The 23,576-nt window shown below is 37.1% G+C and overlaps 2 protein-coding genes across 6 annotated transcripts in view; one reads left to right on the top strand and one right to left on the bottom strand.

The window, feature by feature from the left end:
- Positions 1-5,453: 5,453 nt before the first annotated feature.
- On the top strand, positions 5,454-13,922 carry SERPINA10 (serpin family A member 10). The gene is made up of 5 exons (XM_014884470.2): positions 5,454-5,801; positions 8,072-8,833; positions 9,793-10,066; positions 10,755-10,902; positions 13,697-13,922. Exons 2-5 carry the CDS (start codon positions 8,113-8,115, stop codon positions 13,886-13,888), a joined length of 1,335 nt encoding a protein of 444 aa, XP_014739956.2. The 5' UTR covers positions 5,454-5,801; positions 8,072-8,112; the 3' UTR covers positions 13,889-13,922.
- Positions 13,923-16,308: 2,386 nt separating this feature from the next.
- PPP4R4 (protein phosphatase 4 regulatory subunit 4) overlaps positions 16,309-23,576 on the bottom strand; it is a 57,456-nt gene continuing 50,188 nt past the window's right edge. For 3 of the 5 annotated variants that reach the window (XM_088166179.1, XM_088166176.1, XM_014884468.2), the window contains 6 exons: positions 22,696-22,771; positions 22,207-22,287; positions 21,759-21,852; positions 21,224-21,294; positions 20,341-20,476; positions 17,274-17,451 (listed from right to left, as the gene is read on the bottom strand). In XM_088166179.1, coding sequence (XP_088022305.1) covers positions 17,427-17,451; positions 20,341-20,476; positions 21,224-21,294; positions 21,759-21,852; positions 22,207-22,287; positions 22,696-22,771 — 483 coding nt within the window. In that variant the 3' untranslated portion in view covers positions 17,274-17,426. Of the gene's footprint in view, positions 17,452-20,340; positions 20,477-21,223; positions 21,295-21,758; positions 21,853-22,206; positions 22,288-22,695; positions 22,772-23,576 lie in introns of all 5 variants that reach the window. The other 2 variants (XM_088166177.1, XM_088166178.1) reach the window with 1 other exon arrangement.

The following is a 23,576-nucleotide window of genomic DNA, read 5'->3' as shown; positions in this document are numbered from 1 at the left end:
TGGATGGAAAAAAAGAATACTTTCAAAATATATAAAGTGCAATTGAGAGAAGGCAAGAGAGAATGAGATAAAGAAAATATAACCTAAATCTCAGAAAACCCAAGCTGAAAATGTACTGACTCAAAGTTTAGAGCTGAATGGCATTTTAACCAGAAAATATCAGGAACTGGGAATAGCAGTTCTGTAGTGGCCTAAAAGAAACCTCTCAAAAGAGCTTTAAACTTAGCACCTGGTTTCCATCAGGACTGAAAGCGGTTCATGAATTTGCTCCATTTGCCAGATTTTTTTCCCATACAAATTATGTTCTCACTAGCAATGTATGTGCATCCTTAAGAAGTTCCATTTCAAAGATGAGTAAGGTTGCTAAGTGACATTAGCGCCTAAATCAAGGAAGTGAAAAATTAACACCTCACATCTGGCACTGCCCACATATAAAATGCAATATTCTTATGAATAAAGAAAGCCACATTTGAGTACCTATACAGCTCATAGACAGAGGTTGCTGTCCACTTAATTATTACAGTGTCTAAGTAATTTTCCTCATGAGAAAGAAACAAATGGAAATATAGATAATGTAGATACTGTCTTCAAAACATAGATACATAGATCAAAACATAGATACATAGATCATAACACAGATACTGTCTTAAAAAACCTCAGGAAGGGCCTGGTGGCAGACCAGCATGTAGACATATGCAGAACCAGAGAGGCATGGACATGTCTCACGGAAGAACAGGTAGTGTAAAGTGCTGGAGCAGCCTAAACAAAGACACCAAGTCCTGCATGAAAACTAATTCCTGCTCAAGTCCTCCATGAGACCACAGCCAGGTAGATGCAAACTTTCTTGAGGAAGAAGTGTTGCTTTTGAATATCCAATCCTTTCATCCTCCAACAGGAAGAGCATGCTCAGTGTCAGTTCTGCAGCAGGTTACTGCACTGGTATTTCTGTTCCAATGGAGAAACCCCTAAGAAACACAAGTACCCAACCCCACAATGCAGAGCTGTTTGCCAGCCATTCTGGACAATGCAGGTAGCACTAACCTGCACTCATTTGGTACTTAGTAACCCTCAGCACATTTCACAAGCGCCGGAGGGCACCTTTTGCATGTCTGCTACAGAGGCCAAAGTGCAGGAATTTCATTACATCAGGTAATTGCTTCAGGCCAGACAGTCAAACACTGCAAGTCCCAGGATCTTAGATTGATTATCATCAGCAGTAAGGAGATGCATGTGCAGTGCATGTAAATATGGTATTTGTCTAAGAAATAGTGGGAAAATAGATCATATTTCAAGTTCAGGTCATCAGAAGTTATTGATTGCAAAATTTTCTGCCATTCTGAAAACGTTTTTTTCCCCTTAGACATATCAATCTCTTACATACTTTGTAATTCCTGCCTTTTGAGTTGATTTTTTTCCAGGAATTTAAAATAGAAATGCACTCACATTTCACATCTACTAGAGAAACTTTGAGATGCCCTCCCTGGAGAACAGAAATATCTACCAGTGCCATTTTTTAAAGTTTGTGTCTCCTGCCTGCTCAAGTCCTGTCTCATGACACAAACTCAGTAAATCACAGAGAAGGGCAGCTGTCCAAACACACAAAATTATCCTTCTTCCCATCTGAGAACTAAAGGTTGTGATGACACCTGCTGGCTCCATGAGGACTCAGCAAACACCAGCCAGCCCCTTCTAGAACTCTTCAATACTTCCAGGTAAAAATTGAGGATAAATAAATAATTGTGAATTAAAATTTTCATTGCTGAAAATCAGAAGATCACAGGAAAAAGACTTGGAACTTTAAAAGGTCATTTACTCCATCCCCTGGAAAAAACAGGGTTTTTGCTACTTCCATCATACATGATGGATGATTGCTTTACCTTTTACTGAAAATAGATAGTACTTCTCTGAACACAGTGTTACAGTCTTTCATAATTTTTGAATTTCCTATAAAAGATTCCACAATGTTATTCGCAGACAATTGTGCTTTCATTTGTGTGCTCAAGGACAGTTAGCACTTGACTGTGAAGTTGAAAGTACAATGGAGATATTTCAGCCTTCTTTATGAGCTACTACAGCTTTACTGCTTTGTCCACCTTGTACAGTAGTACACCCATGCCACCCCAGGTGACATGCAGGAATAGGTGCCTTCCACAGAGGCTTTCACTACAGGAATCCTGCCTCATGGCCAGTGCCATAGTTGTACAAAAGAGGTGAAGCTTATAAATCGTGTAGGTCTGGAGCTGCAGTTTTATCCTGATGATTTCTATTACATTGTGCATTCTTGGAGTGGGAGAAGCAGCAGTCACCTTGATGAATCAGCTCGTTGACAAACTGTGTTCAGGAGACTGTATAAAGAGCTGTTTGATTACTGTAGGAGCATGCTAGTTTACGTGTTATGAGTAATTTCACAGTGAGACTTCAGAAGAACTACAGATCCCTGCAAATCATCCTCTGCATTATTCCTGGTATTTTGTTCAGTCTAAGAAACATAGAAGAGGTTAGATCACATTCAGCCTAAATATTTTCCTAAATTGACACTTTTTACTTTCTCATTGGTGTCCAGTATGGTCAGTATTTCTGACTGATTTCACCTAGATCCCTCAAAACAGACCCTGTGTCTGCCCTTGAGGAACCCAATGGGGAGCTACCAGCTGGGGACAGAAATTTTCAGGGCCTTGGGTGAAATATATCTGTTTAGTTACTGCCTTGTTTGAGCAAGGCAAGAAACTCAGTTCTAGAAAATCTCCCACTGGGAAGGTGGTACAGATACAATTAACTAAATCACGGGTCTCCATCCTGGAACCTGCTCTCAGTCATGCAATCATGCCCACCATATCTCATAGCCCACTTTGAATCTCAGCTGTGGTCGAGTTACAAACTGCTAAAATGGGTCATGGCATGTGGAACAGAGGCATTACTTTGGCAAGCACTATTGCTCTTCCAAGGAGATCATAACTGGGACGAATCATAGTCAGCACAGACAAGCTAAGCCCCCAAACCCCGAATATTAGGATGACTGGTTTCTTCATGGTCACAAAAGGTTTCCTAAAACTGACTGAGGAAATTAAGTAATAGGAAAAGAAGCCACTGAAATAGAGGTGTTGCCTGCCCCATAAGAGCTGCAAAAGGAATAATTCTGTCTTATAACAGAAACTCTCTGACTAAGTGGAACAAGCAGCTGAATCTGCCTCTGCAGTATCTACCCCAGGTACTCAAGAGTCACAGAGTTTTGTCAGACAGATTGGTGAGAACCTGGACTACATCATCACTGCCAAGTTTTCCAGAGTTGCATATGCATCCAGAAACAGTTGTCTATTAGACAACAGACAGTCTTCAGCTCAGCTGCTGCCCAGCCTTGGCACTGGCACAAGCTCCCAGCAGAAACACGACTGGGCAGCAGTGCACTTGTATTGGCCTTGTTAGTTCTGGTTTCAGAGGTGGTTTTGTCCTAAACTGTGGAAAAGTGCAATTCTGCCAGAGTCACACACTGGCAATCCTCTCCCAGTAAATCACTCTGTGAACACATATAGTTTGACAGAGTGTTACCCATATGTTGTGTGGAGTTTAACTGCTCAGAAAGCTCTGTTGAATCCAAAGGGCAACTGACAATATAAATAGGAGTTGGTGGGAGGAACACGTTACTCCTGATAGTGTATGGTGGATACGTTCAGCAAGGTGTTACCTGGCATAAAAAACGAGCAAGGGCTTTGTGAGTAACTAGAGAGGAAGACAATTCTCCCAGCTCTCTGTACACAGACAATACATCTCATATCAGCCTCCTTTTTCCTCTAGGTAAAACAGGATTGATAAGGACTTTGTGGTCCAGCAAAGGTTTAGCCTAGAGATTCAAAGACTTTAAGATTTCTTCAAACCCCTCTTTTCAAACTATCTATAAACAATCTTAATCTTTTAATATTAAACATCAATATTGAGTGTCTAAACTCAGCTTCCAGCAGTGAAAACGTGTCAGTGTCCTGGAAGGTTTGTTTACTACTGCCATTGCAAATAACTGCTCATTTTGCTGAGCACAAAAGCTGAGCTCTGTGCCCATCAGCTTTTCCTTGTATTTTCTTTTGTGCCACAACCACAGTCTCCAGAAACACACGGATTCAGAGGCAGACCACAGTAGTGCAGCTTTGTTCAACCATATCACATGCAAATTTCTTCCATGCAATGAGAAGACATTTGAATTTCAAATCCAACTGAATTAACCACAAATGCATATAGACTAGAAAAGCCCAGTCACATGGACAGAGGACAGAAGTTCTGAAGTCACTGGGGCATCCACAGTGGAGCTTTTCATGTTTAGGGACTAGACTGCCTGATGTTAGAGCACGGCCTTCAGTTTGTAACACCATCTTATTTTCCCATATTCCTTAAAACAATGCCTACACTGGGGGCCTATTATGACTGGGATTGCTTCTAAAAATAAGAATATTTTAAATTAATTTAAACCAACAAGAATTTAAGAAGCTAGGGCCTGTGACCCCTCTGCTGAACTTCTTAAGAGCATAAACCCCCACAACTGCCCTCCAGTGTGGTGTCCTTGCATTAAGGATACAAATCTGGTTAGACAATGGAGGGGCTACATTCAGTTCTTAAGCCCTTCCTAATCAAATCTTGCATTTTGTAAGTAAATACTCTTATAGAAGCAATACTCATAAGCAACAAACAAATTTTTTAAATTGAGTCCTGGATGCCCTAATTCTTTATGGGCTTTCTAAAATGTCCAGTACATCTTCTTAGACTGCATAAAATATTTATTTTTTCAGTTCAGGGGAAAATTAGAGACTAGTACTCTCATCTGACATTTTAAAGCCAAATTATTTTTCTTTTATAATCCAAATCAAAATTAAGTGTTGTATTTCATTTGGGAGTATTTTTGAAAATAATTTAGGAGCATGAGGGAAAGATAGGGAATTCCATATTTGTTTTAACTGGAATTGGGCCAGTGATCAAAATACTGAAAAGTTTAGACCATCCCATGGTACAGAAATTATTGAATGAACTATCTGTCTTAAAGAATGTGCCTTGCCCAACTAATAAGGCTCAGGACCCAAAGCCAGACTTCAAATCTGTTCAAGCAAGACCAACTAAAAATTAAAAAAATTTATTAATTCCTCCCATAGCTCTGCATAACTTTTGCAGGAATATCAGCTTGGCCCACTTTGTATTTTATGGGAGAATCATCCCTCAGTGGTTATCAAGCAGCTGATATTGGCAGACTGATACTTCCCTGCATACCTGGCATGCTCTTCAAAGAGGGAGTGGAGCCCTGGCCTCTCCTCTCAAAGCATGGCCAAATTGCAGGGCAAGGGAGCTGGTAACACCCCTGCAAATGTTCTGTACCTTCTCTCTCCCTCCCTCCCTCGTGCTCCCCCTGCCTTGGTGAATATTGACATATTCCTGTATGTAAGGGGATAATTTAAGCAGGATTGGATACATCTTCCACCAGTGAGTAGCTCAGAGCCTGCCTGAAAAATAATTCTCATGGGCTATTGGATGTGGGGGGGTCACATCCTGATAGGGTGCTGAAGGGCTAAATGCAAAGAATTTTGTTCTCGTTTCTCATGAAAGACTGAACGTATTTACTGGAATATAACCCTCCCTTATTATGCCATTGATAGGAAACACATATCCAGTGTTTATAAAGGAGTTAATTTATAACAGACAAAACCAGATTATCAGTCTTTGGAAGAGCAAATATTTGTTCAAAAACTTCTAAATAGGACGGACATCTTCATCTCATGTTTAAACATAACTGATTGAGAAAAGTAACAGAAGAGCTACCTAATAAATAGGTAAGATAAGATTTATATGAAGCATTTAGATTGTAAAGGAAAGATTGTTATATTTTATATATATATATAAAATGCAATTTTATATAATTATCAATTATTCTCTAGATGTGTTTTAAATGGCTGTAGACCTTAATCAGCTTCTAATAGATTTCTCTCTTGCTCTAATGCCTTCAGAAGAAAAAGGCATTTGCACAAGAAGTTTCTTTCTTTGATATTACTAGAAATAAATATTTCTTAAAATGGAAATAATTTGCTCTAACACACATTTATTAATGAACTATCTGCTCTATAAATAAAGTGATTTGCCTAAAATTAGCAATAAGCTTCACTCAGGTCTAAAAATGCAAGTCTATAATGTACATAAATTCTACTTCATTGTTCCCAGAATGGTTTTTCCTAGTTCTAGAGGACATGCTCTCTTTCTACCTAGTAATGGTGAATGATACAGCTGCTGTAATGTTAACTTTAAATGTTTGCAATCTCAGATTTGCAGTTATTACTTAGTGCAACTGGAAGGTTCTTATTCCCATATTCATCACACCCAAATCAGTAGCACTTGTGTATGTATTTGCCTGAGGATTCAGGAATCTTTTCTTGGGTGTTGAATAGTTTGGGATAAACATTTAAACAAGAGCTTCTGCCTTTGTCCTGCCTTTTCTGTCCAAAACCTGTGTTGGGAAGGCAGAGCCCTCTGGAAGGCAGCTCAGCACCTTGCCCAGTCAGTCCCTCCACATCTCCTGGGGGAAGCTGGTGGCCACTTGAGCCGAGCACTGTCCCAGCCCTCCCAGAGAGAGAAGCAGCAGTGACGGCTGCCAAGTGCAACGCTGCCAGATGTTGTGCAGGAATTGCACCCTGCCTGCAAAAGGAAGAGCTTGCACTCTGCAGTGCCTGGTGAATGAACAGTTTGGCCTGATGCTCTTTTAGAGGGAGGGACTGCTGATGCAGAAAATCCTTTCCCTGTGGCAGAATATGATCAAAAGCAGAATTTTCCAATCCCTGCCTCTTTGCTACAGCTGACTCTGCAGTGTCCAGGGATGCTTCTTCAAAGTAGGGATGACTCCCAGAGGAAAGAACCTCCTTCTTTGCTGCCAGGGCAGGTGCAGCACCGCAGCAGGAACAGGACCTCTGTGCCTGTGTTAATTCCCACAGAAGTGGGTCACTACATAAGCAAAGGGATGCTCAGCAGTTACTGCAGTAGCTCTGAAGTGCACTGCTTCAGCCTGCCAGGGGACAGTGAGTATCCCAGCACTCCAGAATTCACATGCACCTCTTGACCAGCAAGGCAGGAGCTGAAGTCAAGTCATCCCCTTCCTTACTCCAGTCCTGAAAATCCACACACTGGGAATCTCATTAAAAATAAATGGGAAAGAAAAATAAAGAAAAAATATTCACAACATATTTGCTGCATATTTTGCTGTGTTCTCTGCCATGCACTCGAGAGCAGGCACAGCATTCACTGAATTCACTGCCTCCCAATTAAGTCATGACAGCCCATCTGTGTTGCAGCAAGTACAGAACGTGACCTATTATCTCAAAAGAAAATAGCACACCACCTGACTGCCAAAAGCACCTCGTGACTTGGCACCCAAATGTCTCACTACTCACATCAACATACCTTTTCAGGACTAACTCCCACAGCCTGAATCAGCCAACTGTGAAATTCAGCTGAACTCTGAATAAATCTGATAAAACCAGCTTTCCCATATGCCAAATCACAAAGTATACAATGACCGTAATTTGCTGTTACAGATCCTTAAAAAGATTTCCATGTGATTCTAGACTGTTGAACCACTTACTACTTTAATGACGAGCCATATAATCCATCTTTTAATCTCACTTATCCTTTGCCCACTGCTAAACAAAAGGAATCTGTAAGGTTTGGTGGTCTTGAACATCCTATTTAATTTACAATGGGAAAATGCATCTCCAAAGATTGTGGCCATTCAAAATCTTTCCATAAGGTGGAATTCAACACTGCTGTACTGGAGAGAATTCATATATTGCTTTAATGGAAAGATGGATGCTAATCTTATTTGCACTTTATGCTTGCAAAGTACATTTCGTTTGCATATTTACACAATGTCTGATGCTAACGTTTGGCTGAGGTGTCCTGTAAGATCTGCTTGGTCCTTTCTGAACATTTTGTTGGCCAGGTTTAGAGTATATACCCTGAAGATGCAGAAAGACCACTTCACTACATCTATCATCTTTTGCATTGTGAATGGAAGAACAAACTAAAAAGTAATTTTGTTTCCTTTATTTTTTCCTAGGGAAAAAAAACACTCTAAAGAGCTCATCATTGGATGTCAACATGAAAACAGGAATCTACATACTTCTTTTATGTGAAATATGTTTTGAATTCATCAAGGCTGATATCAAACTTAAATTTCCAAAGGAGGAAAAAGAAAGTAACTTCTTGGAAAGAAATAATATCAGTATTTCCAAAGAGTGGTACCATCGCAAAAATATCTCTAAACCTTTTGAACACCAAGGTTTTGAAGACCAAGGTCTTGAAGATTTCACTCTTCACAACTTCACTGAAAAGACTGCAAATTTTGGATTTAACCTCTACAGAAAAATTGCAATGACACATGATAACAATGTAATCATCTCTCCTCTCTCTGTGTCAGCTCTCATGAGTGTCTATATGATGGCAGCCAAAGGAGAAACACACAGACAAATTGTAAAAGGTCTAAACCTCCATGCTGTGAAGGACAGAGTGGATTGCCAACATTTACCAGCTTTGTTTAAACAACTGATAGGTAACATCACAATGAATAAAGAATTTCTCCTCGTGCAAGGCATGCTTTCTTTTATTCAAAAGGACTTCAGACTCAAGGAGTCTTTCCTGAATTTATCTAAGCAGTACTTTGATATGGAATTCCTGAAAGTGGATTTTGAAAACTTAACACAGGCAAAACTTTTCATCAATCAAAACATTAACAAAACAACCAAAGGAAAAATCCCAGGGCTTTTTGAAGAGCTGGATAACCATAATAAACTGGTGCTTGTGGACTACATTGTCTTTAAAGGTAATTGCTGTTTTTATTTTGCAGAATAATTATTTATTAGGAGAATCAAGACTCTAACTTAAGCTACTTCAGGGGGAGTTTAAATGAATTTAGACGTCCTGTTTTCTCTATGTCTCTGTCTAAGTTAACTTTTTTCTATTAAGCTTATTCAATAGGAAATTATTTTTCATTATAGTGAACCACAATTCTTCTATGCTGCCTGCCATACAATAGAGTCTCAAAGAGAACAAAAAGCCCTGTATCAGACTATCTCAGTCCATCTCCAAATTATCCCTCTTTATGACAGGAAACAATGTTTTATTTTCATTCACCCATTAAAATGAAAAAGTCTTCATTACAATAGTTTTAAATGCTGGATACTGGGCATAAAATCATGGACTGATTAAACATAGTACACAAAATCATTGAAACGAAAATAATTTCTCCACTTCCATCCAGAATCATCTGCCCCAGAGGAACCCAAGCACCCCATCCTATTACCTTACAGGAGGAGGGAAAGAAATACCAGTGATGGGCAGAAGCCATTCAATGGAGAGTTCAGTGAATCTCCATCCAAAATATTGGATAATTAAATTAAATACAGGATACTGAACAGCTGGTAGAGAATTTCAGAGAAGGTTACATGTTAGGAAAGGTCAGATGCTCACCACGCATTTATAAAACAAAGAGAACAAAAATTCTGAACTTGAGTGGCAACTAACCAACCTTAGAAAAATATTTCCCTTCTTTCTGTGCAAATGAAGCAGTTTATTTTGTGGATTACTTTGGGATTTTTCTGTAAAAAAATTTATATACAATAAACATAAAATATACTGAAATTGTCAGCCACTTATCCCTGACACAAGTGACAGCCATTTCAACTAGATACAGAAAATATCCTATAGTTTTTTAAACTTTTTAGAACATTTTTCTGAAAAAATTTAAACACACATAATTATTTCATTTCTTTCTGTCCTCAGGCAAGTGGGTCCATCCATTTAATTCCAAATTCACAGAAATGGAGACTTTCCATATAAACAAATACAGAAGCGTACGGGTACCCATGATGTTCAAGACAGATAAAATTAATTCAACTTTTGATGAGAACTTAAGATGCACTGTGATAAAGATACCTTACAAAGGGAATGCCCACATGCTGGTTGTTATACCAGAGAAAGAGGGAGACTACATTTCAATTGAAGACCATTTGACTACAGAGCTTGTGGAATCCTGGCTTGGAAACATGAAAACCAGGTATTTCTTTGACACCCATGGGGCCCTAATGTCTTTGATGTCTACTGCAGCAAAGCAGCAAAGCCCAGAAAAGATTAGCTGGTCTTCCTAAGCCTTCTCCCATGGTAGCTTCTCTGTGGCATGAGGTATCTACAGAGTAGAGCTCCTTTAATAGCCTATCCACAGCCCAAGTGGTATCTGAAAGTTCTGACTTTGGCTCCTCTCAGTTAAAAATGTCTTTCTCTGTGAGGGCATGAGTCTTTCCATATTCTTCCTTAGGTCTCCTCTCTCTTTAAATTTAGTACTGCCAAGCAAAATCCATAATAAATCTAGACATTTATTAAACATTTATTACCCGGGGAAACCCAGAGGAATTGATAAATTTGAATATAAAAATGTAAACCCAAATGATTCCCGCGAAATGTAGTTCTTGAAGTGACAATTCTTTTCACCAGTCAATAGTGTGTCGCCCTGGTATCTGTAACACTGTAACTGCTGGTGGAACTATTTATACAGAGAAGGAAATGATTTCTAGCATCACTGGCAGTCAACAGGTTAGAAATTCTTTTCTGCCAACAGAAAATGCCCGCAGAGACTCTTCAGGTTTTGTCCCTTCTTTTCCTGTGTAAAGCTTAATTCCTGAGTAGTGTGCATATCAGCAGCCAAGTGACCTACTGTTTGCACTGAATTTATTTCTTTTTTTTAACAGAAAAGTGGACATTTCATTTCCAAAGTTTAAACTAGAGCAGAAATACAAAATGAAGAAACTGCTTCAAGGTCTTGGAATTAAAAAGCTCTTTACACGTTCAGCAGATCTTAGTCATCTGACAGATCATGAATATGTAGCAGTTTCACAGGTAAGCCCACTAAAATTATTTGCTGTTTGGATAATAATAGTATATAAATGGCCCAACCAAGACAGTCATATAAATTTATAGGGACACTAATAGCCAAGTACCTCATCTACCAGGTATATGCAATCACTACATCTTAATCAGGATGGATCCCACTTCAAGTATGAAGTGTGGAGAGGTAAGGGGCAGCGACATCTCAAAGGTGCTTAACACCTCCCCAAGCTAATCCATCACAGGAGAAAAGCTCTGCCTCTAGAGGAATATGGTTGGCAGTGAATGAGCACAATTTCGCAAAAACTGTGAACAAGAAAGACATTGTAAATGACAATCAAACGGCAAAAGCCAGAACAAGGAAGGAAATTCAAGAAAAGAAGTCATACACAGTCCAGAGACAGGTATACTTCTCAAAAAATAAAGAACCATAGAAAGTTTAAATAATAAAATCACAAAAAGGTAACAGTGAGGAAGAGAAGTCAAAGCACTTCTGCTTTTCCTTCCACATACCATGGAAGAGAAAAACCAGAATCTGACAGCAAAGGATTGGCACAATATAGTTGTACTCCAACCCACACAGATGTTCCACCTTGTATGCTGAAACTTTTAAAGAACCTTTAAACAGGTAAAGGCAAGGGCATCAAACAACCAAGAAGACAGGAACACAGCCCCATGGAAAAAGAGGAGCAGGAAGAAATATTTTGTACCACTGTTTAAGGGAGAGCACAGATGAATTTCAGAAGATTGATAGAAAACAGGCAGAATAAAAAGCAGAAGAGAATGAAGACAAAGGACTTTCATCACATCAATATCAAGAAAGAATAGGTCTATGTGACCAGAGATGTCTTATGGAAAAGAAACAGCTAGTCTATTAAAAAGACAATTTGCTGATAATAGAAAATTAAAAGGCATGGTCAAAGAAAGGAGATGAAAGACTTAACACACAGGAAAACTTGTGCCCACAAGAATGGAGTGTGTGGAACAAGATGAAAAGCAATTAATTCTAAATAAAAATTCATACATTACAGTAAAAGTTAAAAAATTCTGAAACAAGATGAATTTATAAACAAGATCCAAATAAAATTAATCTGGCACAGGATTTAAAAACATAGCTTTATAAACTTATGCAAGGAAATTGTAGCATGCAACTGGTTGTAGAAGGTTGTCTGGCACTGACAATCCAGGACAGTAACTCCAGGAGAGGCCTCCCAGAATCACAGAATGATGAAGGTTGGAAGGGATTTCTGGAGGTCACCTGGTCCCACTCCTCTGCTCAAGCAGGGTCACCTAGAGCAAGCTGCTGAGGTCCATGTCCAGACAGCTTTTTAGTATCTCCAAAGAGGAAGAATCCACAGTATCTCTGGGCAACATGTGCCAGTGCTCAGTCCCCCTCCCATGAAAAAGCATTTCCTGATGTTGAGGGAACCTTCTGTGTTTCAGTTGGTGCCCACTGCCTCTGGTCCTGTCACTGGGCACCACTCACAAGCCTGGCTCTCCCTGCTTTGCACCCTTCCTTTGGGTATTTGTACCCTGTGGGAAAGAATCCTTCTGGTGCTGCTCTTACAAGTCTCCCTACACCAAATCCTTACAGAAGCCTTTGTGATTAGCCAGCTAACAGGGTGGTATAATAAACACTTCTATACAAGTTTCAAAAACTCTCGTGTTTGACCTACGGGTTTCCAAAATTGCAGTGGTTTTAAAAAACAACCTTTCTGGGAAGATGTAACATCCTAAGAATAAACATTTAATGGATAAAATTGCAGTGATTTTAAGATTGGTATGAACTATTTCACTGTTGGGAAATATAATGGCAATCTGCAACACTATTCTCCCTTCCTCTTGATCATGTAATTTTCATGCTGATTCTCAGCAGTTAACTCTATTGTGTTATGAAAAAATCACACTTTAACAGGATCTGCTAACTGATATTAGAAGCAATATGTGCATCAGCTACACAGTGCCAGAGGAGCATTCTGTCCTCGTGAATTGTGAGAGACAAATACATTATTTAAGAATATGTAGCAGAAAGCTCAATGCTGGTGAAGTCCTTCAACTGCTTTCACATAAGTAATTCCTAGAATTAGAAGTTTAGGAGCTGAAAATCCACAGATGACCAGGCAGTTCATACTGACACTAACACAGCAGAAGCACTCAGAGGTATAAGCAGGCTGAAAAAACAAAATGGAAAAGGTGAAAAAATGAAAAATCAGATTCTGCCAGGCTGCAATTTCAGTGGGAAAGGAAAATCTTCAAACCAATCCAGGACTGTACCTAATTGCTCTACATATTTAGTTTGTGCTACGAAATGTATAAATTAGAAATATACAGGGGAAAAAGCAAAGATTGGTGCATTTCCCTAAGCTCTCACAAAATCAACTGTGAATGACATATCCAGCTAGTCAGTGTTTGTGACTGGTGAAAACACATTTCCTACAACTGAGAAACTCCATTGCACAATTAGGTGCCAAAGAGGAGCACTTTATGCAAATGTAATGGTTGCTTGGTGCAAAACCCCCTCTAAGTGAGGTCAGTGCTCAGACACGTGGAAAAGTGCAGTGACTCCTGAACAAGCACCCAAGCTGAGCGATGTGGGCACAGTGGCTGTGCTGACTCCTCTGCTGCTGAAGCTCACAGCACACAGCACACAGCACAGGGGTTACCAGCCTAACAGAGGTACCCTGCACTGAACTGCTCATTTCAATCCTTAAAGAAGCCGACCTCAACTGAATGCCTTCACCTGCAAAAACGCTCCTCATGTTAGTATTTACTTCTGTCACGTATTTTTTCCTACCTTGCACTTCAGGTTGTCCAAAAGGCAGTTATTGAAGTGGATGAAGAAGGAACTGAGGCTGCAGCAGCAAGTGGGTCACAAATAACTGCATTCACCGTGCCTCCTGTCATCAAAGTGGACCGACCATTCCTCTTCATGATTTTTGAAGAAACTTTTAAAACATTACTGTTCATTGGCAGGGTGGTTGATCCAACAGAAATGTGAATAAAGGTAATGGTTTCTATTCTTTGGTATATAAGAGGCTTTGTTTTTATTAATTTATTTTAGAATAAAAAGACACCGAAATATGAAATGTGAAAATCTGTTTTATCTCTCCAGCTAGCACTAGGTCGTCCTAGCAATATTTTATTAATGCCACATAACAAGCTAACTTCATTAAAGCTCAAAGCAACAAAAATGTGACTTATAAAATCTATCTTGGGTAAAAGAAAACCCAACAATCACAGAAGTGAAATTTAAAAAATCAATATTTTAGTGATAAATCTGAATAAAACGTCCCAGACAGTTACATGCCAAAATATTCAGGAAGCTCATTCCCAAACACTGCAGATTCCTCAATGTTATCTTCTGTTGCAAAGAGACTGAAGAGCCCAGTGACCTCAATGGTAGCAGAATTTTGCCAGTTATAAAAACAGAAGCAGTATCAAGCCCTAAATGAGAATTTATAACCTTTGTCTAGAGATCTTTATTTCATTACTGTAGAAAATAAGTCTATCATGAAGTCTACACTGTGAGTGTGACCTCTTTCAAAATGTTTATGTAGACTATCAAATCACCTCATTTTCTCAGAGTACCTGATATGTCTTAAAAATATTCTTTGGATTAAAACAAAATAGTTCTGAAAAATAACTTAGGTATTTTGATTTTGGAAAATCTAGCCTGTACTATTTCATAGCACAAAGCTAGCCCTCTCCTAAACCCAGAATTTCTACCTGAAATATTGTCTAGACACCAGGATGAACTATGTAAACAGGACACTATAACTGAACTGAGGCAGACTTTGGTAGGAAAAAACATACCTCAATTAAAGTGGAATAAATTTATTCACAGAGTTGATCCTAAAATCCAAAAGGTGTTGCCAAGATGTCTCAGAAAAATATTTCCATGACCTAAACACAATTTCCTTTATTCAAGTATAGCAGTACTTCCAATAGAATGGCGAGATCTTAACATTCAATATGTTTTAATTAGCAGAGTCCTACGTATGAAGCACAAAACAATGCAAAAAGCTACTTCCAGGTTTATGCAACTAACAGATCTCAGCATTATTCTGCTTGTTCATACAACCTTCACAAAATAATTGCCCAAAAAGAAGCAGAAGGCTTTTCAAAATCATTTGGCAAGGAATTTCACAGGTGTCTTTCAGTAAACACACAAAGATATGTCTGCTAGAGAAGCTACAAAAGATACATTCATTATAGGATAAAGCTAGTAAATCTCTAAAAATCACCTGTTACCATTTGGTGTCTGCCCACAACAGCCCAGACACTGATGTAAACCACTCACAAAAGAGCACTCACAGAAGAGGCAGGCTCTGCTATCTGACTAGACTATGAAGGTGCAGCTAACCTAAGTCCAGACTGCATTATAAATGTAATGCAGAGAAAGAGAATCACTCCTTCCTGCCACTGGTGCATATGAAACCAACAAATTCCACTGCTCAGTTAACCTTCAGCTGTTATTCCAGAGCTACAGCTGACCAGCAGGTACAAACAGTTTTCTGAAGGGTTCAAATGGTGAACCCCTTCAATTGGTGCTGTTTAATAGAACTAACTCCGAAGTAAGTGGCCCTAAAAGGACTGCTTGGATGGAGGTCTGTAATGCAAAGGACTGATGAAAGTATGCACAAGACATCAGAGGTATTGCACAAGGAAAATGTCCACTCCAAAATAGGTCTAAACAGAGCATTTAAAGATTACATTGAACGAATTTTGGGTTATCGAGTAGAGCACGTGTGATCCACATTAAATAAATTAATCAGTTTAAAAATGACGGTGACGGCCATCAAGAGACAGACTGTTTACAGATCTCATTACATGATAATTGGGGGAGAAAGAGCTTCAAATTTCTGAACTTACTGGTTGCTCTGCATTGCTCTAGTAAAGGCATCAAAAAGGCAAACACACTTTTGAGTCCTGTTCTACAGCTGGCTGCTGATGATCTGAGTTTGGTCCCTGCCAAAGGTAAGACTAAGAACAGGCTGAGCAGTCTCCTGGCCCAGGGGTGAGCAGCTGTAGCTGGCACTTGAGTCAGCTGTGCCTGGGGAACTGGAGTATTGCATTAATGAACCAAAAGCAGAACCCAGGAGGAGCCAACCCAGGTCATCTGTACACCTATATCAATACTAAATGTTAAACATCATAAAACTCAAAGAAGCTTTTGAAGAAATTCATGGTTTACAAGATCCTATGCCAGGCTACAGAAAAAACTGAAAAATTAAGTATTTCCACAGAACCCAAACAATGCCTGTGACTTAAGACAGAGAATAGAGTTAAATCCAACTGTGGCGTAGGAAGCTTAAAAATTCAGACAGTGCTTAATCCAAAGAAACATTTTGTACTTCACACAAGACAGCATACATCCAGCATTATTATTATTTTAAATAAATACCCTCCATAGGTAAGTCCTTTTAATTATTTTAATTATAAAGATGCCCTGAGAATTTTTTTCAAGAACATGCATGTACAGCATTGTCCTAGGTTTTATTTTGATTAAATCATCATTCATATTTTTACATTATAAAAAGTAACCACACACACATATGCATACACAGACCAGATCATCTTTATCATACGTCAATAACTTTTAAAACCCATATATTTCTGATATCAATATATTTATGCTGCCCCCATTTTGAAAGAGAAGCTGACAATAGCTTCATAATATCTCTCTCCAAGTATTGGCATAAATAGAACTTTTCAAAATATGATTGCATGTTTTTCCACATAAATTTTGATAGAAACATTAGCATTAATACAAACAAATGCAGATGACATCAATGAACCATGACAGTTTGCCATAGCAGCTGATTAAAAACTAGATTCATTATTATAAATTATTAAAGTGAAAATACAATTTGAAATACTAAAATTAAAACAAGTATTTATACAACAAAGCTTACGAAATAAAACTTTTTTTACATCATCTGGAGACATTTGCTTTTAGATTGCTTTGAAACTTACACAGAATTTTTATGAACGTAGTACTTGTAAAAACATCAATTCCAAATTCACAGCACAATGCTTCAAAAGTCTGTTTTTATATGGTTCTGGACTTTGGTCTTAAATTAGGTTTGCAGATTCTTTAAAATGTGGGATTAATTTTTCATATTCATAACAATTCCTTCTATTTCTTGCTTAAAATATGGGAGCTAAGAGTTGCTAAGATTGTAAATATGCCAATTAAATAATGGCGCATTCTAAATCCAAGACTTCAAACTACAAAGGCATAACTGAAGAAAACAAAATCTTCTCCTTAGCTGCAGCAGTTAAGAGCACATAGCTGGAGATATATTTCATATCATTCCACTACAATGATAGAATTCTGCAACCATTACATTGTTAATCAGAACATATTTTACAGCTTGAAATTGTATTTAAAAAATTTATTTTAAATTTTTAACATTGCAGGATGCATTTTATTCAGTCCAGGCATTAAAGAGTCCCATCTGCTGCTCCCACCTTATCCCACCAGAACGTTGCTTCCTCCAGTCTCTGGTTCCCTCATTTTTGTGTCAGATGATCTAGGAGTTTGATTTTCTGTTTTTTCTTAACACAAAAGAAGAAACACACATAATATATTGTTACTATATTATTAAATTACATAACGTATTAAACTGGTATTGTGCACAACATTTTAACATAACTCTTAGCTGCTGTACTTTAAAAATTACAAGCTGCTCTATTGCACCTGCTGAAAAAGCCAAATGGACATATTTTGAAGGCATTCCTCTCAAGAAGGGTGAAGTTCTCTATTAAGTTGTCTACAGTCCAGCAAAGGTGATGCTCATTGATGAGCATCTATTCAATTGTAACTCTCACTGTACAATTGTCAAATTCTACTCTCGGAGTGATTTTTGTCAGCTGCTTATATATTTGGATATCATTTTTTTCCATCATTCAACTCAGAAAATAATGCTTCCTTGAAACTGACATTTTTGTTGTTTGGCGGTTTTTTTTTTTTCATTTAAGTGTGCATATATTTAGTGTCAGGCCTGAGTTCCTGAGTAGAAGAAAGATAAAAAGTACAGCTAAACATATCTGTGATTGAATGCATTTACCACCAAACATTTCTTGTATCTGTATCTCTTAGTATCTCCTCATAGAGCTGCTTCATTTTCTTAGGAAAACAGTAAAGTACTGGGTCAGTTTACAAAAGAGAAGTTGAATCTACAGCAGACATTGGATCAACTCGAGAGATGTCTTTTCCTGTAAGAACACAGAACACTAAAACACTTATTCAGAACTAAATGCAGGACATCTTGAGCTTCCTCTTCTTTCCCCAAAAATGTTTTTCTTCCCCTGGTACATCCTCTTTAGCTTCTGACCCTATGCAGTTCAGGGACTTTCTGAACCAGAAAAAGCACCCAGATCACTGTGTTTGATCAGATACCTACTTTCAAACACACTGCTCTTAAGGTATTCGTTTGGGAATGGTACATAGAGACTTGAAGCTGTGTTTCTTATATTCCACTCTCCTGCCTGAAGACAAAAGTGCAAACTGCTCTGTGTGAGCCTTTTCCTGTCCCTCTGTATTTAAACAAAAGATATCAGTTTTATTTTAAATGAAAGACGGAAAAACCTTTGAAATTTGGAAACCTTTTATGTGATATAAAAAATATGTCTAACTAACCTTTGCACTTCACTGCTTCATGAATATCAATCCATTCGTTTTCCTCAAATCCTTGTGGGACAGCAAATAATTGGAATTTCTACAGATTGCTAAAATATTTACAACATTTGAACTAATTTTCTGGTTTTAAAGCGAGGAAAAGAGGCATACAGTGATTAGGGTGAAAGAAAATGAGGTTTTGAGCACACCTAATTTTTGAAACCACGTAGCACTCCATGACATTTTATGTTCTCAAGATAAATGCCCCATTTACTTTATAGATAGCTGAAAATGTCAGCAGGTCTACTAATCTAACTGCTGACTTTGAAATGGTGCACTTTGAAATAAGTGACCCCCTAATGATCACCTATAAAAAGTCTGAAGTACTGTGGGAAGTATTAAGAGAAACCATTAGACACTGGCAAAGACAGGGACAGAGGGCAAAGTGATTTGGCACCTTAAAGTACTATTCCTGTGAAACCACTTACTCAACACAAAGAGTTCATCTGCATAAACAACTTACTTTCCAACCTTCTCTACAAAATAAAAGCAGTTTTAAAAATTATATGTCACTATGAAAGCTTGAGTTCATTCTAGAAAGCAATTTATCTTGTACAGTGAAGATGGTAGAATTCCAGCACAAAAAAAAATCAAGTATACAAGCAGCTAAATGAATACTGTCCTGAAAATTTCCTTTTTTGTTTGTTAAACTTTTGAGTGTTTTATTCTAAAATTTAGTAATTTTATTAACTTAAAATCCTGAGTAAAGCTGGGGAGATGTTTTGGTTTGTTTCTTAAAGGAAACTGAAAATACAGAAGTAGAAAAATATGTTCATACAGTTATTTAATTCAACAAAACAGACCATCATTATTGTTTCCTCTTTATACCTGGCCAATCAGTATCAGATGTTTCCTCTTTCCTATCTTAGCTTCCAGTTGTAGTTTCTGTGACATTAAAGTCTACTTTCCCAGTCTCCCTTTCTTGCTGTAGCTGGCTCCATCCCTTTCTCCATTCTGCCTTGGCTAAAAATGCAAATCTCTGCTAGCAAAGAAAAGTCTCAGTTTGAGCCCACAATATTGCAGCTAGTCCAATGACAGTAATTTAGTTATAGTGTAAAAGAAATCTGCAGGGAATTTGCTGCTAGAGTCTACAGAGATTTGAGTGAGTATATGTCACAGTGATTTTCTATGACTTACAGTTTTAGCACAGAAGCAAAAAATATATCTTTGATTTTGTTCTTGCAAAATGCTGAACAGCACAGGCTGATGTTTAAAGGAAAGCAGCCTCAGGGAGATGCCCAGAATTGAATTTTCGTTTTTTTAAAATGGTTATGGTAAGGCAAAGAAGGCAGATTAATAACAAGTACCAGTACCAGTTCATCCTAAATCTCAAGATTCATCACGGATTTGGTATGTACTGATACATAAACATATATAAGTCCACAAAAAGAAGGGAAATTAAAAACTAACTAGTCTAAAAATGCTTTTATTCTATTTCTCCAACTACAGGCAGCTAAATCACTGTGACTGTAGTTATTACATATCAAAGGCACTAACCTTCACTTTGTCCCATTCCACCCTCTCAATTATGTACCAGCTGAATGCAAATATGTGCAGGAGAAACAATGCAAAAGACTAATTAGAAGGTAATGCCATCTTAGAAACACTTATAATTGCATACATCACATTTCTACCCTGCTATTTCAGTATTTCAAAATCTGTGTGCAGAAGTGTAATAAATACAGGCCTAATTTTACATGGCTCTTTTGAGTTCCCTTTGAAAATGTTGCCCCTAGGCTCCATTTAACATCCTGCCAACAACTTACATGCTCATCTTTCGGGGCTGACTCTCCTTATTTCCATTGTTCTTTTGGTCAGCTGAGTTAAATAAGTTGCGAGAAGAACTGGAAGGGAAGGCAGCATTCCCACTATTGCCAGCAGAATGAGTCCTGAATGAATCATCTGAAACACAGAGGTGCAGCTTAGACAAAGAACTTTGGTTGAAAACAGTACACAGAAAGTAAACAGAATGAGCTGTTTTCCGTGTGGCAATAGTGGCATATTTCCAAGGGCAGTAATCCAGAATTTTAATGGAATGGTTTCTACTTAACACTTCCTCAAGTATTTTTATAAAAAAGTCTCACTAAATAACTGGAATACACATTTTCAAAGAAAACATTAATACATTTAATGTATGTAAAGAGTGTGATTTCTTGGGCCAATCTTTAGCTGCTTAAAATTTAGCTATTTAATGTAATTTAATTGCCTAGTGCCTATTAGTTGTGAATGGAAAGACAGGTTTCTCTAGAAGCCATTCATCTCAATCTTATCTTTTATCATCCAAACTCTTTAAAATATAGTGGACAGAACTGCAAACAGTAGTTTTTCTCTCTTAATTCAGTAGAAGTTCTACATAATATTCATTCTCCTCAGGTAAAATAGGTGGGGAAAAACTGCAAACCCAATCTTTTTATGATATCTGAAATTCCAACCAGGTCATAACAAGCTCCGTTTATTTTTACTATTTTAAAATATAAATTAAAACAAATGTGTAAGGAAAAAAAGAATCTGAAAAATATACTTACTAGACTAGCACTTAAATGCCAAAATGTATTAGGTGTCTGTTATTCTGCTTTCTTTAGGAGAATGACAGAGTATGCCTGTCTACTTGGGCCCATATATTCAACACCCACACAATGATCTACTTACCACAAAAGGATAACATACAATTCTTTCCCATTCCTGATATGGAAGATGTATATCCTGTAGCAGAACTTTTACTTTAAAAAAACCAAACAAAACAAAACCAAGTTGGTTATTTCCAAGTGTTCCTCTCAATTGCATCATCCTGATAAATTTTTTAGCAATCTGTAGAAATTCCAATAATAGTATTGGAGGTTATTTCTGAGTTTATATGAGAAAATAAAATGAGAAAGTTATGCTGAAATGTCTTTAAGAAATATACAAAATTAGATTTAGCAATTCATATTGAAAATTCTTGTTAATATATAATAAAAAGTGACATATATTAACTTTAAAGGAATTCATAACCATTTCTAGGCTTCAGCATGCCTTAGATGGTATTTCTTCCCTCAGTTAATCCATTAAACAGAAAGCTGGAAATGTAAGTCACAATTCAGTGAGCACATCACTTCTTTCAGAGATCCATGAGCATTAATTTCATAAGAGCTGTCTATTAGCAAACATTTGCCTATGAGGTAAGCAATGAAGATTATAAAGATACTTAGGACACTTGTCTATGTTGCTGTATTTTGGATGCAGTATTTGAGTACTGAAAGATTGGCTTCGAACCAGCTTGGATTTTTTTTCTTCTTTGCCTAAAATTATAAAGAACATTTTTTAATATGAATATTGCATTTCCTCAATAATTAAGAACACTTTAAAATATATTTTTCTGTCACTCTATGGTAAATGAAGGAACAATTTGATTTAAATACTTAAATTAGATTTAAATACCTCAATTAAAAAAAATAAACCTTAGGCCTTTATTTATATAATACAGAGAAAAACAAAACTAAAAACCATAGAATATACATTCAGTTCTAGAAAAGTCTTTTCCTCTATGAAGTAGGTTAAATTGGGGTCCACAGATGTCAACAGCAGCTTTGCTGGGGTTTAACCTCATGATGTGAAATCAAAGTATTCCTGGTGAGTTTTTGAACTGGTCTTACCTGCTGATGTACCAGAAGAGCTTCCAGAAATAGAGAGATTAATATTTTTTGCCAACACTGATGATGTTTTACTGTCTCTACCTACAAAGAAAAAAATTTACAGTATAATCCCTTCCCTCTTAAATTTATAGAAAAGAGAGGACATAACACATCACAGTCCTGGAGCAAAGAGTAATAATATCTAATCCAGTGCCACTACAGAAAACTACTTACACTATATCCCAAATTGAAAAAAGAACAGAGACTTAAAACTTTAATGTATTTAATTAATAAAGCAAAAAAACCAACAAAAAAAAATATATATATTATTACATATAATATGTAATAAGAGGTGTTTTTTAAAAATAACTTCAGAAATATATGGAAACAATTTTTATTTCCAATTTCTGAATCTCTATTTATTGTTTAATGTTTCACCTGCTCTTTTCTCTACTATCTTTGTAGAAGAGTAAAGCATGCATAAACATGTACATAAATAAACAAACTTACGTTTCTTTTCAAACATTTTGTCATTAATATTTGTTGATCTTCCTTCATTTTTCTGCTTCTGTTTTTCTAATTGCTCCTAAAATAATGAATAATTTTCTTAGCTATTACTCAGATAAAAGTAAATAAATTGTGTTTCCAAACAGCAGTTCACTTCCATTCTCTCCTGCTAGCAGTACAATCCCTGATGAATATCCAGAGAACCACTTAAGTAGTACAGAAAGAAATCAGGGTACACATCTCATTTAGAAACCACAGTCTGAAGAAAGTTCCAAGTTGAAGTTCACACCTATAACTTATAACTAAAATTATGCCTGGCCTTTGGGGATTTTTATATTCGAAAAGATACAGACATTGGCAGCTGGCAATGTAAAAATTTTCTGTAACACAGACACTCTGAAAATAGAACAGGCAACACTTTTATTTCATACAATTCAATGAAAATGCTTTTCTTAAATTTTAAGGTGTGCCATATATGCTCAAACTTTACAAAGATCTAAAATTAACATCTACAATTGATAAATGCTTATGAAAACAAAATCAACTATGTAAAATTGTTCAAAATTGTTCATGTTTACGGAATTTATTTGTCCTTCTGTAATACTACCCAGCCTAAAAGTATATTCCATTTGGTGAATAGGTATCACTCCAACTTCAAAAAACTATAAAATATTAGCTTATTTTCCATATTATTTTCATAATAAAAATTGTTAAGTGAACTATAATTGCTCTATTTTTTCATGTAGTTCTAATTACTACCCAATCAAGAAAAGAAAGAGGTAATTAATTCAGGTCAGAGTTGGTACAAAATAGTTTCTACCAAGTCAGCTACTAAAATTAAGGAAGCTTACTAACATACTCAGTATTAAAATCTTTAGCAGCCA

This window comes from Sturnus vulgaris, chromosome 6, assembly GCF_052056855.1.
Source record: "Sturnus vulgaris isolate bStuVul1 chromosome 6, bStuVul1.hap1, whole genome shotgun sequence".
NCBI lineage: Eukaryota > Metazoa > Chordata > Aves > Passeriformes > Sturnidae > Sturnus > Sturnus vulgaris.
The sequence above is the reverse complement of the archived record's forward strand: the minus strand, read 5'-3'. Positions and strand labels throughout refer to the sequence as shown.

Coding starts and splice junctions, on each gene's coding strand:
- SERPINA10 (XM_014884470.2), top strand. CDS start 8,113: ATGAAAACAGGAATCTACATACTTCTTTTATGTGAAATATGTTTTGAA. Junction 10,067..10,754: donor CTTGGAAACATGAAAACCAG/GTATTTCTTTGA, acceptor TTTTTTTAACAG/AAAAGTGGACATTTCATTTC. Junction 10,903..13,696: donor AATATGTAGCAGTTTCACAG/GTAAGCCCACTA, acceptor CTTGCACTTCAG/GTTGTCCAAAAGGCAGTTAT.